This window comes from Peromyscus leucopus, chromosome 13 (genome assembly GCF_004664715.2).
Source record: "Peromyscus leucopus breed LL Stock chromosome 13, UCI_PerLeu_2.1, whole genome shotgun sequence".
NCBI classification, from domain to species: domain Eukaryota; kingdom Metazoa; phylum Chordata; class Mammalia; order Rodentia; family Cricetidae; genus Peromyscus; species Peromyscus leucopus.
The window spans coordinates 9,290,287-9,307,613 of NC_051074.1; the positions used below are offsets into that span (position 1 = coordinate 9,290,287).

General features: G+C 46.7%; 3 protein-coding genes across 3 annotated transcripts in view; all 3 read right to left on the reverse strand.

Moving 5' to 3' along the window:
* Ndufa10 (NADH:ubiquinone oxidoreductase subunit A10) overlaps positions 1-1,620 on the reverse strand; it is a 39,453-nt gene extending 37,833 nt beyond the window's left edge. The window contains 1 exon segment of the mRNA XM_028880345.2: positions 1,530-1,620. Within this exon segment, the coding sequence (XP_028736178.1) occupies positions 1,530-1,604 (75 nt within the window). The 5' untranslated portion in view covers positions 1,605-1,620.
* A 5,677-nt stretch (positions 1,621-7,297) lies between these two features.
* LOC114700667 (olfactory receptor 6B2-like) lies at positions 7,298-8,236 on the reverse strand. Its single transcript, XM_028880339.1, has one exon. The coding sequence runs from the start codon at positions 8,234-8,236 to the stop codon at positions 7,298-7,300; it is 939 nt and encodes a 312-aa protein (XP_028736172.1).
* Positions 8,237-16,099: 7,863 nt separating this feature from the next.
* LOC114700666 (olfactory receptor 6B2) lies at positions 16,100-17,035 on the reverse strand. The gene has a single exon (XM_028880338.1). It carries the CDS (start codon positions 17,033-17,035, stop codon positions 16,100-16,102), a length of 936 nt encoding a protein of 311 aa, XP_028736171.1.
* Positions 17,036-17,327: the final 292 nt, after the last annotated feature.

The following is a 17,327-nucleotide window of genomic DNA, read 5'->3' on the forward strand; positions in this document are numbered from 1 at the left end:
TGACCGCCAGCACCAACACCAGCAAGACAGCGTGCGGCAGGATGCTCCGCACTGCTGAGCAGTGCAATGGGACAGTCAGTGGAAGACAGATGGTTATAAAACTACTGCCTCACTAATGACCCAGCAACCACATCACCCAGTTGTAGGAAACACATTCCCACAAGAAATTTGCATGCATACTTAAGGCAGCTTTTTTTTTTTTCATCACTGCCTTGAAGGGGAAAACTACCAAAATGGTGTTCAATAGGTAAACAGACAAGTGATAATATATCCAAACTATGGAGCATTACCCAGAAATTAAAAGGAATGACTAAACAAGCCATAAAGACATGAGCAAACCTTTTTTCTTTCTGGCAGGCCTGGAACTCCTCTGTAGATCAGGCTGCCCTAGATCTCATTGATCTACTTGTCTCATGCTGGAATTAAAGGTGTACACCATGACATCTGGCTTAAGATTTATTACTTAGATTGTGTGTGCGTGTGCGTGTGTGTTATAACAGCAACGAGTACCCTTAACTGCTGATCTATCTCTCCAGCCCCACTGTAAAAGTAATTGTAAACATCGATCGGTGTGACAGGCAATATGCGTGACTGACTACATAAGTCTAGAAAAGGCAAAAATGACAGAAATCATCAAAAGAGCAGTGGCTGTCAGTCTAGGGGGTGGAAAACAAATGAATATTAAGCACAATGAATTTTTTTTAAGCTGTGAACTACTCCGTGTGGTACTATAAAGGCAGAGATATGTCATTGCCCAGTGTGCAAAACCACAGAACTGCACAGCGGAATGAGTTCATTGAGGAATGAACTCAATGCACACAAAACTTAGGACAGAACACAGAACGTGACTGAACTTCCAACATACACATGTGAAACAACCTCACCGAAGGACTGATGAAGGGCCAAAGAAATGAATGCAGCCTCTAAGAGTCAAGGTCAAAGCAAAAGTGCACTGTGAATATGCTCCGTGCTCCAGTTGGTAAGTGTGGTCCTAATGCGGCTTAGGCTGACAGTGCTAATTCCGGCTCACATTCATGCACACCCCATTTCTCTCTCTGGCTCACATTCACACCTCTCTCACACACATACACCACTCTTCTCTTCAAAATAAAAATCCTTAGTCTGAGGTCAATCCCTTTACAATTTAACACCTATGTAGTTCCAGCCACGGCCCGCTCGGCACCTAGTCTCAGCCACCATCCTGCACACACCTTAGGAAGGTCCTAATCCTCCCAAATCTACCCCAAATGTCTCTGTTACACAACACATCACTCCAGCGTCTACAGGGCGCTTGACAAAGCAGCTTCATCAATCACTGAACGGATGAGCAAGCGGGCCCAGACTCCAGGGCTCCGGCATCCCGGTTCCCTAAGTGCAGCCAGGAGAGCGGGTCCCGCCGCAACGCTGCAGCCGGAGCTGCGGCGGGGCCTCGGGAGCTTGCGGCTCGAAGGTCAGATCAACAATGCCGGGCGTCGAGGCTCGGAGCCGACAAGCCGGGACCCAAGCAAGACTAGCCGCCCGCCGCTCACCACGCGCTGGGCTCCGGCCGCGAGGCCGCACGCGGACGCCGACGCTGGGACAAGTCTCAGCAGCCTCAAGGCCATTGCTCCGCCGTCCCGGCCGCTCAAGGACCAGAGGGACGCGAGCGCGACGGGGTCCTAGTCTGTCTGCGGCGCGCTGTCATGACGTCACAGCCGAGCTGTTCGCGGCGCCTGTCGGGAGAAAAAAATTTTCCCGCAGAGGGCAGGGGACCGGGTGGGGCTCTAGGGGAGGCGCGGTGCTTGATCCTAGACCGACACTTTGAGGAAGGGGTTAGCTCCTTTGAACGAGCAACGCGGCTGGACCCTAGGCTGTAGAACTACGTGTGTGGCGGCTAAGGACGAGATGCTGCGCCTTGTGGATTGCATGGAGGCTGCTCCCTTGGAGCTAGGGTTCTCGTAGATGCCTTGAGGGGTGTGCCGAAAATGTGACCCCCTCGGTCCGGGTATTCTGTGGGGTGGACCCGCTCGCTCCCCAGATTCTGGGGTGAGAACCTGGCTCCCGGCGCCACGCCGGACCTCTGAGGAGAGGATCCACTTCCTTGGTTCTGTGGGCGGCACCCACTCCCCGCCCTGGGTTCAGAGAGGAGGACCTGCCACCCGCCTGGGCTCTGGGGGTGAGACCCGCGCACGACCCGGGTCTGCGCTCTTGTAGTGCTGAGAGCTGAGGTGGCCTCAGGTCTGGAACCACCGTGGTCTCCAGGGCAGACCTCCCTGCCTCACTTCCACGGCTGCCTCCTGGAAACGTCTTCAGCTCCAAGACCCTCTGAGGCTAAGGAAGAAGAGTCTGAGGAAGCCAGGAAAGTGCTGTTAGGGGGAGGATCCCCCAAACAGTGGGCCAGTCCCGGGCTGGGCGTAGACCACCTCCATGTAGGAGACACAAAACGTGCTCTGCATTTCCGCATTTCTAGACAGCCCAGTGCTGTTTCCTGTATATATAAGAATGAGAGTGGGAACCCTCTCCTCCTGCATCCTGATCATCCCATTCCACAACTCCCCTCCAGTGCGCTAGGTGTCAGTCCCTGCTCACCCTCAAGGAAAGGCACTGCCTCACCTCCTAAGATAAGGTCTCTCTCTGTGTTTGACAGCTTCTGTTGGTGGCATAATGAAAAGCTGTGTATGCCATTAACTTGCAGGTCTTAATGATGCTACTTAAGCTGGCGTCAGTCATCTGCCCTGAGTTTGCTGACAGTTTTTATTGTGAGTTAACTGTTGTGAGATATTTGTAAGTTTTGACTATTCAATGAGATTTGAATCCCTGGATTACTCCTACCCCCATTTGATTATATATGTCATTCTTATAATAATAAGTTGTACTTGAACTTTTAAAAAGGAATCCTTCACTTGTTCAGGACAGTGGTCTATGATTTTTAGTCAGGGATTCTTTTTGTCTCGCCTTATTTTCAACATAATATAGACTTCAACAAAATGGCCTAGGAAGTTTACCCACCCATTTTATTTTCCGTGGATGCTTGTGACCAGAGGGTTTCTTGATGGGGGTGGAGGATCTCCTGAAGCTGTTGGAGGAACTCCACAGCTATTCGAAGAAGAATAAGTCTACCTGAGTGGCCGCTTTCATTTCCAGCAAGACTTTTCTTTAGAATAGTTGGATGAGGGAAGCTTTCAAATAACAGCAGAAGGCTAGGGACTCCAGCAGAAAGTCAGAATGAGAGAATGGAGAACGGAAGCTTCATAATTTATTCCTCAGTGAATGAGTTTTTAAATCACATTTGGTGGTTGAAACAGAACTGTAACATGTTTAGTGTAGTGCTTCATGTATATACAGGAAATACTTAGAATAAGTAAAAAGAGTAAGAAGGGGAGGGGCTAGAAGAACCTAAATGGAAGTAATGTTTGGTCCAGTGAGCAGAGTAATGAATCAGCCCTACAGCAGACTGTTGTAAGCTTGTCTGCATACTGTAACTCCTAGATATACCATTAACAATACTGCAAAAATGACAATCCCAAACAAAAGCAAATAAAGATGGAATTCTTTTAAAAATAAATACAAGGTATGCATTGGAAGCTGGAAGAAAAGCAGAGGACACAAACAGAAAACAGTGAGTTCATGAAACTAAAATCTGCACATCAAGAGAAACAACTCAGAGAAGTGATAGCCTACAAAATGGAAGAAAAGCTTTGCTTGCTACATATCTGTAGGATTGATGTCTAAAATATACAAAGAACTCACCAAACACCAAACAGCCCAGTTAATAAATAGGCCTGTGAAGTGAGCAGGTAATTCTCAAATGATGAAACACTGGTGACCAATAAACATATGAAAAATTTAAAGACATCATTAGTGATCAAAGAAATGAAAGTAAAAGTACATTGATATTCCACTTCACCCAAGCATAATGACAGTCATAAAGAAAATGAATAACCACAAATTCTGGTGAGGATGTGGACAAAAATATCTATATCTATATATATATACTGCTGGTGATAATGTATATGCTCAGCTAGCCTGTATGGAGATTCTTTTTAAAAAAGTAGAATTAGTGCATATGGCTAAGCTATACCACACCTAGGTGCTTACCCAAAAATTCCAAGTCAACTTGCCATAAAAATACTTGCACCTCAACGATTATTGCAACACTGCTCACAATAGCTAAGTTATGGAGCCAACCTGTGTCCAGCATCAGAGGAATGAAAAAAAATGTGCTGGACAGACAAATGAAGTTTTGTTCAGCCATAAAGAATCTTGAAATTTTTTTGGTGGGAAAGAATGCAACTGGAGAGTATCATGGTAGTTCAAAAAAGGAAACAGGTTAACTAGACTTTATCAAACCCAGAAATGTCTGCTGCACGAGACCTTAAGAGGACGAGAAGGGCCGGGCGTTGGTGGCGCACGCCTTTAATCCCAGCACTCGGGAGGCAGAGCCAGGCGGATCTCTGTGAGTTCGAGGCCAGCCTGGGCTACCAAGTGAGTCCCAGGAAAGGCGCAAAGCTACACAGAGAAACCCTGTCTCGAAAAACAAAAAAAAAAAAAAAAAAGAGGACGAGAAGGAAAACTACAGTAGAGAAAATATTTACAAGCCATGTATTTGACAACAGACCTGTGTCTTCAATATATAAGTAGCTTCCTTGAATTCACATTGGAAACAATCCAGGATCTGGCATAGTGGCACACTCCAAAGGTCAAGCAGTGTGGTTTCATTTATATTATATATTATGTGTTGAAATCAAGTGACAGGAAGAAAAACTCAGGGGCTTCTAGAGGCCACAGCATGGGGGGGGGGGGCTGCAGGTCAGTAGCATTGATGTTTTCTGGTGACAGAAGTGCTCTGCCCCGACTACACTGTGTCCACAGTCATCACAAACAAGCATATGCTGTGACATAGGAATCTACGTAACTGATGGGACTTGAGCAAGTGCTGTAGGGTGTGCCCTAGTCCATGTCCTGTCACCAAACTGTACCTTAGTCATGCAAGATGACACTAGTGGAAAGACGAGGCAAGGGACACATGGGACTGACCACCTGGTGTATTTCTTTGCTATTTTATGTAAATCTTCCATTATCTCCAAAAGAAAGCTTGAAATTACATTGTGCACAGTGTAATAAACTAACAGAATTTTACAATTTAAACTTAAGAGATGCTTTTTTGAGTTGTAATTTTTAGAAATTCAAGCACTGGAAAGAACTGCTAACCAAAGCTACAAGGTAGTGCCGGGAAACTAAAATTGTGACAGAAGACAGGTGCTCATTTTCTTACTAAAATCTCAAAATTGTGATGATAACATTGTCTTCATATTAATCTGTAGATTCAGCACAATCCCACGAATAGAAACCTGCAAGCTTTTCTTTTGTTTAGGCTGACAAGCAGATTCTAAGAAGTGTAACTCTTTCCAGGAAGACCCAAGAGAAACCAAGACAAGCTAGACTAGAAGCACATGAATGGAGGACATGCTCATAGACCTCACGGTACACGAAAGGCCACATTCCAAAAACCCTGTACTACTGGTGCAGGAGGAGACTGGTTGACCTGAACCAGGTCCTTCTTCAGTGACTGGGTCTTGAGGGAGAAGTGCCAGGAGATGGGGGCAGGTGGAAGATAGATAAAATAAAAGCTGGATTCTTGCATAAGCTGATGACTTATTTCAAGCAAGCTTATTAAGAAACACAGCATCTTATAAACTATTTGCAGTGGGTGGGTTGGGGGAGGATATGGCCAAGGTTGACAGCTAAATCAGACCATGTTAGCAAGAAAACACATGATCCTTCAGACACAGCTGCTTTAGGACTGATAACCCCAGCCCAGGGAGAAGAGTCAGGTCCCCAGAAACCACAACCTTGACTCCTTCGAGGCACTGGCTTGAGCCCCAGACCATCCTTGCAAAGTCTACTCCTGTACAAGGGCGCAGAACTAATGTTCCCTTTTGTCCTCTCATCAGAGCCTCTGAGAAAGTCTTGAGTGGGTCTGGCTCCCAAAACCATGTAGCCAAAAAGAGCAGGCTGGAGTCCAAAGCACAGAAAGCCCTGTTTTCAGCTGTATGTGTCTGTAACTGCTGAAAGCGATTTGTTTTATTAAAGGGTGACACTACCTAGGGAAGAGTGTAACCTTTCAAACAATGGGTGAGTGCTAGGCCAATTTCAGGTCCTTAAGGAAAATGGTTTCAGTTTCAGATGGATTACCAATTTAAACATTAAACAAAAACAAAGCTTCTAGAATGTCACAGGAGAACATTTTCATGAACTTAGGGGAAGCAAACATTTTTTTATATGTAAAATCTCTATAAGGGGAATTATATACATGAGACATGGAAATGAAGAACTTTTCCTCATTGTAAGACCCATGAGGGCAGAGCATAAAATGAACTGGATGATTTTTGCATCCAAGGGCTCAGATCTGACAGGGAGCTCAGATCCAGATGATGTAGGAAGCCCTGTAAGGAAAGGACCGGTATGAAAATGGGCAGAAGATGTGGACAGCTCACCAGAGAGGCCATATCCAAATGGACAGCGAGACAGTGTCAGTATCTGCAGAATGCCATTTGCATTTAGAAAATGCAAATTTAAGTCACAGAGGGATACCTTTGGAGCCCGGAAGAAAGACTGAATTGAAACATATGCACAATCCTACATGTTGGCCAGGAGTTGGAACCTCTGGAAGTCCCCTATACTGCTAATTGGAGTAAGACTGGTACATAAAGCTTTGAAAAGTTTCTACTAAACTTGGCCATACACATACCTTGTGTTTCAGCAGTTACAGACACATACAGCCTATGTGTACCTATGTCTAACCTAGATACAGCTCTGTGTAGCTCACTAAACTGAATGGATACCAATAAAATATTATCTGGATTGTGTATAGTAGTATTACACATCCTAGACAGTATCCATAATACTGTCAGCCAATAGCAAAACACAGGACTACATGCTGATACACGTGTGAATGTTACTAAGCAACAGTGCATGAATCATTGCTACATGCAAAGACAGGGAGACAACCAGACACATTACTGAGACAAAGCAGAATATGAAAGTGTAAGTACTTCATGATTACATTAATGAAAGTCAAAATACCAGGTTACTCTCTGGCAATAGAAACCAGCACAGTGGTTCTCTTGAGGCAGAGAGGGTGGCTAGGAGTAGTCTTTGATGCCTGATCTACCTGGGGGATGTTCCCTGAATCCGCACTCAGAAAACACAAAGGCTCAGTAGGTGGTTTTACAGGTTTGCTAAATTTCATTAAAATATTAAATAGAATTAGGTGATGTGAGGTTTTATTTGAATTACACTTGAGAATACTTAATATCTACTGAGGCGTATTACCCAGTCTCAGGGACCTTCTCAGAGCATCCTTAAATTCAGTGTTCCTCAGACAGTAGATCAGAGGATTCATCATGGGTGTGAGGACAGTGTACACAGCAGAAATGAGCTTGTTGGAGCTCCGGGAATCGATGGCCTGGGGCCGCACATACATGAAGATCATGGCCATGTAGAAGAAGGTGACCACAGTGAGGTGAGAGGCACAGGTGGAGAAGGCCCTCCACCGTCCTGTGGCTGAAGGGATCCGAAGCACAGCCAGGGTGATGTGTCCATAGGACAGAATGGTGGCCAGGAGAGGGAACACCAGAATGATGAAGGCCAGGATAAAGTCCACCAGCTCTGCAGTAGAGAAGTCAGTGCAGGCCAGCTTGAGGATGGGGGAGATGTCACAGAAGAAGTGGTTCAAGACATTGGAGCCACAGAAGGTGGCACTGGAGATAAAGTAGACCTTGATCATAGAGATGGTGAAGCCACTAGCAAAAGAGAAGATCACGAGCTGGACACACAATCCTGTGGTCATGATGACTTGGTAGCGCAGGGGATGGCAGATGGCCACATAGCGGTCATAGGCCATGGAAGCCAGGAGTACACACTCTGTGCACACCAGGGAGCTGAAGAAATAGAGCTGAGTCATGCAACCAGCGAAAGAGATGCGTTTCCTCTGTAGGAGGAAGCCGTCCAGCATCTTGGGGATGATGTCTGACACATACCAGATCTCTAGGAAAGACAAGGAACCCAGGAAGTAGTACATGGGCTTGTGGAGAGAGGCGCTGCTCCAGACAGTGAGGATGATGGCCAGGTTCTCCACCAGCACAAAGAGGTAGGCAAGCAGGAAGAGGAGGAAGAGCAGGTACTGCAGCTCAGGGGCTGTGGGGAAGCCTAGCAGGATGAACGTGCTCACCTTGGTGATGTTCTCCCCTCTCATCCTTCTGCACCTGCAAAATATCATCAGGCCAATAGGAAGGGCCATGTGTCACCGAGGGGAGAACAGGGAGCCCACCAGAAACTTCAGCTGAAAGACAGACAGCACTCCTGGTTCCTGTGAGCAGCAGGGAAAGGAACTCATTCTTCTGACCAGTCTTAAATTGGCAAGACTTGTGCACTTGTGTTTGGGTGCATAATGAAGAGACAGGCAAGAAAGGGACTGCTGAGGATAGATGTTTAGGATATAGGAAGCCTACATGGCCCATCAGGAGAGTAGCTGGGGTTCAGAATGGGTTTCTTTTCTGTGCTGCTGGATTTGGGTTCTATATTCTAAGAAGGGCCTGCATTGGTTTCTCCAGCCACCATCAGCATCCACCCCTGTTCAATCATGGCAAGCACAATAATGCTTATTTTGTATACTTTCCCCTTGAATCAGAGGTGCCAAAGCTGGTGTTTGCTCTGCTTTGCTTTTTATCATAAACGTTTACTGCTGAGAAAGCAAGCTGCTGTAGGTAGGGCTGTGTGTGCTATCCTGCAGGGGTGAATATATACAGGGCCTGTTCCTTAGTCTGGAAGCAAGACAATAGAGAGGACCATGCTCCTGCCTTGATGGAGGTGTGAGTGTAATGGCCTGGGCTGCTGCTGTGACTCAGTGAGGTCCCCAAAGCTCCTTGGTCTGTGTGATCAACTCCCCCCCCCACACACACACTAGGAGGAACTCACATCTGCTCACACATCCTGACACTCCACGTGTTGATGACATCTGTCTTTCCTGGCTACAGACAAGGAAGCTGGCTTAATTTGAATACAGGGTGGGAAGCCAACTTAATTTGAACATAGAAAAACTGAGGCCATAGGAGATCCAAGGAAAGTTCTTGGAAGCACTTTGGGGGAAGAGAATCTCTCAGCAGATAAAGAACAATACCCGCCAGGTCATAGCTGCAGCTCTGAAGCACAAAGATTAGAGAGTTGGAGAGAGAGATTGCACAGTAACCCATCCAGACTGAGGCAGAAAGGCCTCATGGTGTAGGGCAGGATAGAGCTGTGGGGATAGAGAGCTGAGGTGCAGCTGGGGACCCATGAGGCAAATGCTGGCTCATTACAGCTCCAACAGTAAAGGGAAACAGAGAAAGCCAGGGCTGAGTATTGCCACTTGCAGAAAGTATTCCACTCATGGAGACAGGGATAGATAGGCCCAGGTCTCAGAAGCACTGATAGAATTGGACAAGGGTTCCAGAGCAGGCCTTACTCAGGGTGGACAGTGAGCAGACATAGAGGATGACATGGTACAAGTCTCCAAGATTCCTGCGGCTCAGACAGTAAGCTTTGAGACAAGAGCTGGATGCCAGGCAACCAAGCTGACCCCAAGCGAAATAGAGAGCAGAGGGAGGCTCTGGAGGCTGCTCAGGATCCTGGAGAACTGGCAGGCAAGAGGGATGTCAGGAGCCATGGCCCTTTCAACTAGGGATCCTGGGCATGGAGTTATAGAGCAGCCAACACCCACCAGCTCACAACCACGGAGGAACCAGAGCCAAGGTCACTGTTCATTCAGGAGGATGGGTCTGAGCCTTGGACAGACCCCACAGCCACAGGCAGTTCTTGTAGGTAGCAGAGTAGCACCAAACAGAAGCTCAGACCTCTTTCCTACAAACACCCTAGACACACACCAGCTCTAGGACAGAAGGCTGTCTGTGTGGGCTGATCATAGAGCTACTCAACAGCACTGTCCTTGCATCCCCTTAGCTGCAGGCTGGCAGCTTTCCTGTCCCGTTGTGTCTGCAGGCCTCTGGGCCAGTGACTGGTCTGCTCTCCTGCTTTCTCCTCCACCACCCATTGATACCCACACTTGCTCAGTTCATGCCTCTCCTGTTTAGTTGTCCATGAATGACCCCTGGCACCTCATGGTAAGGCTTGTGTATCTGCCCAGCCATGCTGCAGTGCTTAAGGTGAGGCAGACACCACATCTGAAGGCTGACTTAGCGTGGTGGACCCTTGCTTGCTCAGGCTGCTGAAACTACCCTAGTGTTGATGCCTGGCCAGCTGCAGGCTTGAGATTTATGGGTAAAGTAAGTCTGGGGGAGCAGTTTTCAGGGTCCTTCCTCTGGCACTGAAATTCTAGCCCGAGAATTTGGGTTTGCAAAAGAAAAAAACAACGCGTAAATAAATACTTAGGTGTCCAGCTGACATCAATGGTTACACGTCTGCTGGAAAGGAGCAGCATCTCCTGGGAAAGTTGTGCCATTGGAACCCCAGTAAGGGGTTTGGGAACTTCAGTATAAAAGGGGTCTTCTACTTCTCATTGGCTATCATAGTGTGCACATGATGGTCACAAGGTAGACTCAGATTTCACTAATTTCTGACCTCCTTTTTGGTGGACCTTAAATCCAAGGACAATGACTTTATGAAAGACGGCAAAGAATAGACATCTAGGAAGGGATGGCCACATGACAACCCAGGCAGATGTTGAAACTATGCAGCTGTAGGCCTGAGGATCCCCCCAAGCCACCAGACTCAAGGAGAGGCAGGGAGGATTCTCCCCAGAGGCCAGGTGGGGGAACAACCTGCTGCAGTTGATTTTGAACATCTGGTCCCCCAAACTTTGAAAGACTAAATGTCTGAAATTTTAAGCCACAGGCTCTGGTCTTCTAGCAGTCTCTTGGATCCCAGCAGCAAAGAGAGAGGGAAAGAGAGTCAGGTGAGGCTGATTGTTTAGCATACCCAGGACATTGCAGTGATAGGAAGTGTAGAGAAGGTCTGTGGCTGCCCCGTGTCTAGGAGCATCTCTGCCTGGGGAGTGTGCTGTGAGTGCTTGTTGGATAGCCTGCTGGATGCTGTCTGTAAGGTTGGCTTAGCAAGCCTGGAGTCCACAGAAAGGTTCTGGGATGAGAAAAGAAAAATCTAGGAAAGACATTGCACAGAAGTTTACACCTGGGATGGGAATTCCTGCCAAGGATGGTGTCCTGTAAGAACCCAAACTTGCCACAGCTGTGGATTATCCCAGGGTAACATAGCACTTTCATGCCATTAAAATGCTAGTGTATGATTCGATGCTGAGAATCGACTTCAGTAACACCTACAATGTCCTCCAGAATGTCATCCAGCTCATACCTCTTTAAGCTAAGTTAGTCATGACCCTGCAATTGCAATCTCTACATCTGGTGTTGGATACCATCTAGAGCAGACTTTCCTGGCTCAGTGGCCACAAATGGTTTTGAAGCTCCTAAGGGAGCCATTGGCATACTGGCTTTGCCTGGGATTGCTGTGTTTCCAGGACGGTGCGAGCCCCACGGATTGTGCTTATCATTGGGACATGGCCACTGATTTCTGTGAATGAGCTAATTAATGATGGAGTGGATAGAATCTTGATCTGCAAATTGAGCCCCTTAGAGCAGCATGCCCATCCTCACCTGTACCTTGGCCATGGCTGTGTGTTCCTTCAAACAGACTTTCTATTTTGGAATCATTTTAGCCTGACAGACCATGGACTTTCTGTTCAGCTCCCTCAAGGCCAATGGTCTGGGTAATATAGTATGCTATCAGGATGAGGGGTGGGCCCAGGCACTTGCTCACAGTTGCATCCACTTTGTGTGACTGTCACCTATTGGCTCCCATGTCCCCACTAATCTGAGGTCCCCACTGAGAATACATTTTCATACTGGGTTTCATGGTTCTTATGGAGACTGGAGGACCAAATGGGTTCTGAAGAGGAGTCAGGGGTTATCCCATCACAAGCCGGGTCTGCCAGGTGCTTCAGACAGAATAGAATGTCCTTGCATGGACAGAGTTCCAACTCAGGTCCATGCAAGAAACCAAGAGGGGAAAGGACACTTTCTGTGGACTGGAGGTGCCCCAAGAGTCTGTGAGAGGGTCCTGTCCTCTGTCAGCCTGCAGTCATGAGCTCAGAGGCTACCCTCCTACATGGTAAAACCAGTGGACAAGGACCTAGGCATGGTGGGGAGCAGATGATTTCTGGGCTAGAAGCTCAGTGCAGTGAGGTTGCTAACTAAGACTGTGTGCTGCTAGATGGGAAGACATAGCATAGTACCCCAAACTATACATTCAACATGGACTTCCAAATATGCACTCAGCACAATTCTCATAGATCAATACTCAACAAAGCACCCATCGATACGTAGTCAACATAGTACCCATTAATGCTTACTCAACACAGGACTCAGCATATACACTTAGCACAGATCTTGATCATGTATATGTCAGACTAAGCACACTACTCATCCACACACTCAGCACAGTACTCATACATGCATACTCACACAGTGTCCATTATTATACATTCATTGCAGTATCCCAAGATGAGCACTCAGTATAGCACTTACAGATGCAAGACCCTTTGATACAGTACTGTGAGCCTTCATGCTGGGTGCTGTGGCTGTAGATGAATCTTGCCCCAGCCTCAGTGTGGACACGTATGATGGGGTTTCAATCACACTGCACACGAGGCTCTTCTATGATGCACATTTATAACATATTCTAAAATCACAGCATGATCCATCCTGGCTTGAGAAGCACTCATCCTACCTGGGGGCTCTGGAAGCCTCACTTGGACAGACTTTGGGAACAAGGAGGGGCTTCTTCCTGACTGGTGACTCCCAGGCTGGCCAGAATGACCAGTTGAGCTTCAGACAGATTCTTAGGACATGGGCTCCTCAAGTGTAGGGAGGAATAGTTATGGCTTTTTAGCTGGAGCCCAGTGTCTCCTGGGCCCAATTACCCCCTTGCAGCTGATGAAGCTGCCCACACTGGTAATGAGCTGGATCAGGACCTGTGGAGCAGGCTGGCCCTGCCCTTCAGCCTGTGGGGCCTATGGCCTTTCTTTGTTGCCCCCCCCCCACGTCTGGGCATCTGGCTGATGCACTCCCTGACTACACCCAGTGTTTCTCGGCAGCTGGACTACTATCTTGTGGAGTTCTCCCATTTCTCCTAAGTTCTCTATGAGACAAACTTCATGAATAATTTAGCAATACTAAATGGTTACTGAACATAACATATATGACAAGAACTAACCACCAATTAAAGGGACAGTGAGCAGAGTGGCTGACAGCTCTGGCCTGGGTTGAATCATGCAGCCTCACTGCAGCCTTCCTTTTGAACACAATGTGAATACCATGTGTGTCCTCATGCCACATAAGACTGAAGAACTCCGCCTGAAACGCCAGGCTCAGACTCCAGACCACCGTATGTTAGGAACTGTAGCGTTTTTTTACTGCAAGAGCACACTTTCCTGCTCTTTTAGACGTGTAAGGGTTTAATTGTGAAACACAAAAACTTTTAATATATTCCTACCACCACCCCTCAGCATCTGAGAATCAAACCAGTATCATCTTTCTATTGGATTGAGTTAGAATGTTGTATCTATAAAATTGCTGTTTGAGTCGCCAACTCGAGTTTCATGAGAAACTGTTGAATTGATTTTGTCTTGAGACCAAGAATTTCCAACAATTTATGGAAGGGTGCTAAATGTGCTTCTGCCATTTTGTATTCCTCATTTATGTGAAACTTCATTCTCAACACTGACAGGTGTAAAGTAAAGATATCTATCAACTGAAGAAGTTGAAGATTCTCTGCGTCCTTCAATATCAAATATTCAGCCAGATCTCATTCGTTGTGTAAAAATAAATAAGCTTGTGATTAAATATGCAAGTCTACTTCTATCTTTAATAAACAGGGGAATTCTTCTATACCAAGGCTTTTGAAAAAATAAATTTATTTATGTTTTATATCACTAAATACTTGATTTGTGTACGTATTATGTCCCTATGTTCTGAAGGTTGTGTAAATTTTCTCTGTGTAAAGAAATCATGAGTGGAAAGTATCTAAAGAGTCTGTGTCTAAAACACAGCAGCCAACTGGACCCTGCCTCTTACCACTGCCTGATGATGGAGAAGCCGTGGGCTCAGCAAGTGTAGGATCAAAGCAGAGGCCCATGGTCTTGCTTTGTGGGATATTCTACTGGACAGTCTTGAGCCACATATTCCCTTGGTGAATCCTGTGCCAGAGACTCAGAAGGAGGCCGCCAGGCAGACTAGACGCTCAAGCCCCAAGTAAGTTAATAGCAAAGGGAAACCTTTCAGGACCCGAGCCAGCCCAGCAGAGGAGCTTCCTGTGCCCCATCTGTCATATTCCTTAAGGACAAACCAGCAAATGGCCACACACATTCACGGCCATTTGGACCTGTAAGGGAAACAAAGGACTTCTCAGGTACAGTGGGACTGTCATCAAGACAACCCCAAGTGGACAAAATCCTCTCCTTGGTCTCAGTGATACCTTGCCACCATGAAGACGAAGCTTACATGTACCAATCAACATCAAGGCAGGTTTTTGTGCTGCATCTGCCAGTGCTGACATTGATGAGATGTAACCCTAGTGTTTTCCACACTGTTCCAAGCCTCCTCAGGAAGGACGGTCTACTTAATAAGTGGCACATGTGCCCTGATATGGAACAAAACAAAATTGATATCTGAAAAGGATGTGTAAGCATGGCTTCACAGAGTGCTCAATGATTGGCCATTCCTGAGCTCTTGAGGCTTTCTTCTTAAAAGGCCAACTCTGGGAAGCTTGGGAACAGGACAATCATCCAGGTTATAGACCAAATGGTGAGGTGATTCTCAATGTACTGGCATAGGTCCTAAACCGTGTTGGGGTTTGTGAGACTCGTCACTCCTGGAAGACAGTCAGCATTTCATATGGGGTGTCTGCCCACTAACAGATGCAAGCTATTGGATTGCCACCCTTGAGGAATGGAATGGTTAGTTTCAATTGCTAACTTGACACAAGGTTGAATCACGTTGGATGGGAATCTTGATAAGGGGTTCTCTAGATCAGGCTGAGCTGTGGTCATATCCTAGGTTTGGATCAAAAAACTACAAACAAATGGGGAAAGGTGAGATGAATACAAACATACACGTGCTCACTCTCCCTCTGCTCTGGGCAGTGGGTGTGGCTAGCTGCTGTATGTCCCTGCCCCTTGACTTCTTTGCAGTGATGGACTGTAACCTGGAATTATGAGCCAGATAAACCTATGTTTCCTCAAAGTATTTTATCATAGCAACAGCGAAGGAAAGTAGGACAATGGGATATTGGAAGAGGCAGATTTAAAACACATAAGGATAAATTTGGAGTCCAGAAGAAAGGGTGAATTGAAATATGAGCAACACTACCTTTAGACAGGGTATGGAACCGCTGGGATTCTTCTATACTGCTAATGGGAGTAAAACTGGTACATACAGTTTCAAAAACTGTTTTTTTCAGTTTCTACAAAACCTCACTATACACATACATACCTTGTGTTTCATCAGGTTCCTGTATGTAACTAGATCTAGCCTAGATACAGTTCTGTGTAGCTTACCAAACTGCATGGCTACAAAAATACTACCTGGATTGCAAATAGCAGCATTACACATCTTAGACAGTATCCACAATACTGCAAGCCACAAACCTGCATCGATATATATGTGAATACTATTGAGCAACAACTCATTAATCAATGCTAAGGCAGAAAGACCCAAACACATGATGCTGAGCCAAAAAAGAACCTGAAAGTGTAAGTGCTTCATGACTACAGTCATAAAACCTTCAAAACACCCAGATTACTCTCTAGCCCTAGAACCTAGCACAGTGGTTCTTCTGAGGCAGAGAGGCTCACTAGGGATGGACTCTAATACCCGATCTACTTAGGAGCTAGTTACCTGAGCCTACAGTGAAAAAAACCTATTTGGATGAAGGTTTGTTATTGTAGCTAGCTCCATATTAGTACTAAATTTTACAAAAACTTTAAAACAACATTAGGTGCTATACAAGAGACTTTTTTCACCACAAATTGGATTCTAGAACATGTAATGTTCTACTATGGAGTGTTACCCAATCCCAGGGTCCTTCTTAGAGCATCCTTAAATTCTTTGTTTCTTAGGCAATAAATCAAGGGGTTTAAGATGGGTGTGAGGACAGTGTACACAGCAGAGATGAGTTTGTTGGAGCTCCGGGTATCAATGGCCTGGGGCCGCACATATATAAAAATCATGGCCACATAGAAAAAGGTGACCACAGTGAGATGGGAGGCACAGGTGGAAAAGGCCCTCCACCGTCCTGTGGCTGAAGGGATCCGAAGCACAGCCAGGGTGATGTGTCCATAGGACAGAATGGTGGCCAGGAGAGGGAACACCAGAATGATGAAGGCCAGGATGAAGTCTACCAGCTCTGCAGTAGAGAAGTCAGTGCAGGCCAGCTTGAGGATGGGAGAGATGTCGCAGAAGAAGTGGTTCAAGACATTGGAGCCACAGAAGGTGGCACTGGAGATAAAATAGACCTTGATCACAGAGACTGTGAATGCACTTGCAAAAGAGAAGATCACGAGCTGGACACACAGCCCCGTGGTCATGATGACTTGGTAGCGCAGGGGATGGCAGATGGCCACATAGCGGTCATAGGCCATAGAAGCCAGGAGTACACATTCTGTGCACACCAGAGAGATGAAGAAATAGAGCTGAGTCATGCAACCAGTGAAAGAGATGCGTTTCCTCTGCAGGAGGAAGCCATCCAGCATCTTGGGGATGATGTCTGACACATACCAGATCTCTAGGAAAGACAAGGAACCCAGGAAGTAGTACATGGGCCTGTGGAGAGAGGCGCTGCTCCAGACAGTGAGGATGATGGCCAGGTTCTCCACCAGCACAAAGAGGTAGGCGAGCAGGAAGAGGAGGAAGAGCAGGTACTGCAGCTCAGGGGCTGTGGGGAAGCCCAGCAGGATGAACGTGCTCACCTTGGTGATGTTCTCCCCTCTCATCCTTCTGCACCTGCAAAAGATCATCAGGCCAATAGGAAGGGCCACATGTCAGCTGAGGGATAAAGGGATCCAGCCAGTAACTTCAGCTGAAAGACAGACAGCACTCCTGGTTCCTGTGAGCAGCAGGGAAAGGAACTCATTCTTCTGACCAGTCTTAAATTGGCAAGACGTGTGCACTTGTGTTTGGGTGCAGAATGAAGAGGGGACATGGAGATGGCGTGCCTAAGAGAGGGGCTCAGGATGTAAGATGTTTATGCTGCCCATGTGGCCACAATCTGCAGTGCTATATGTA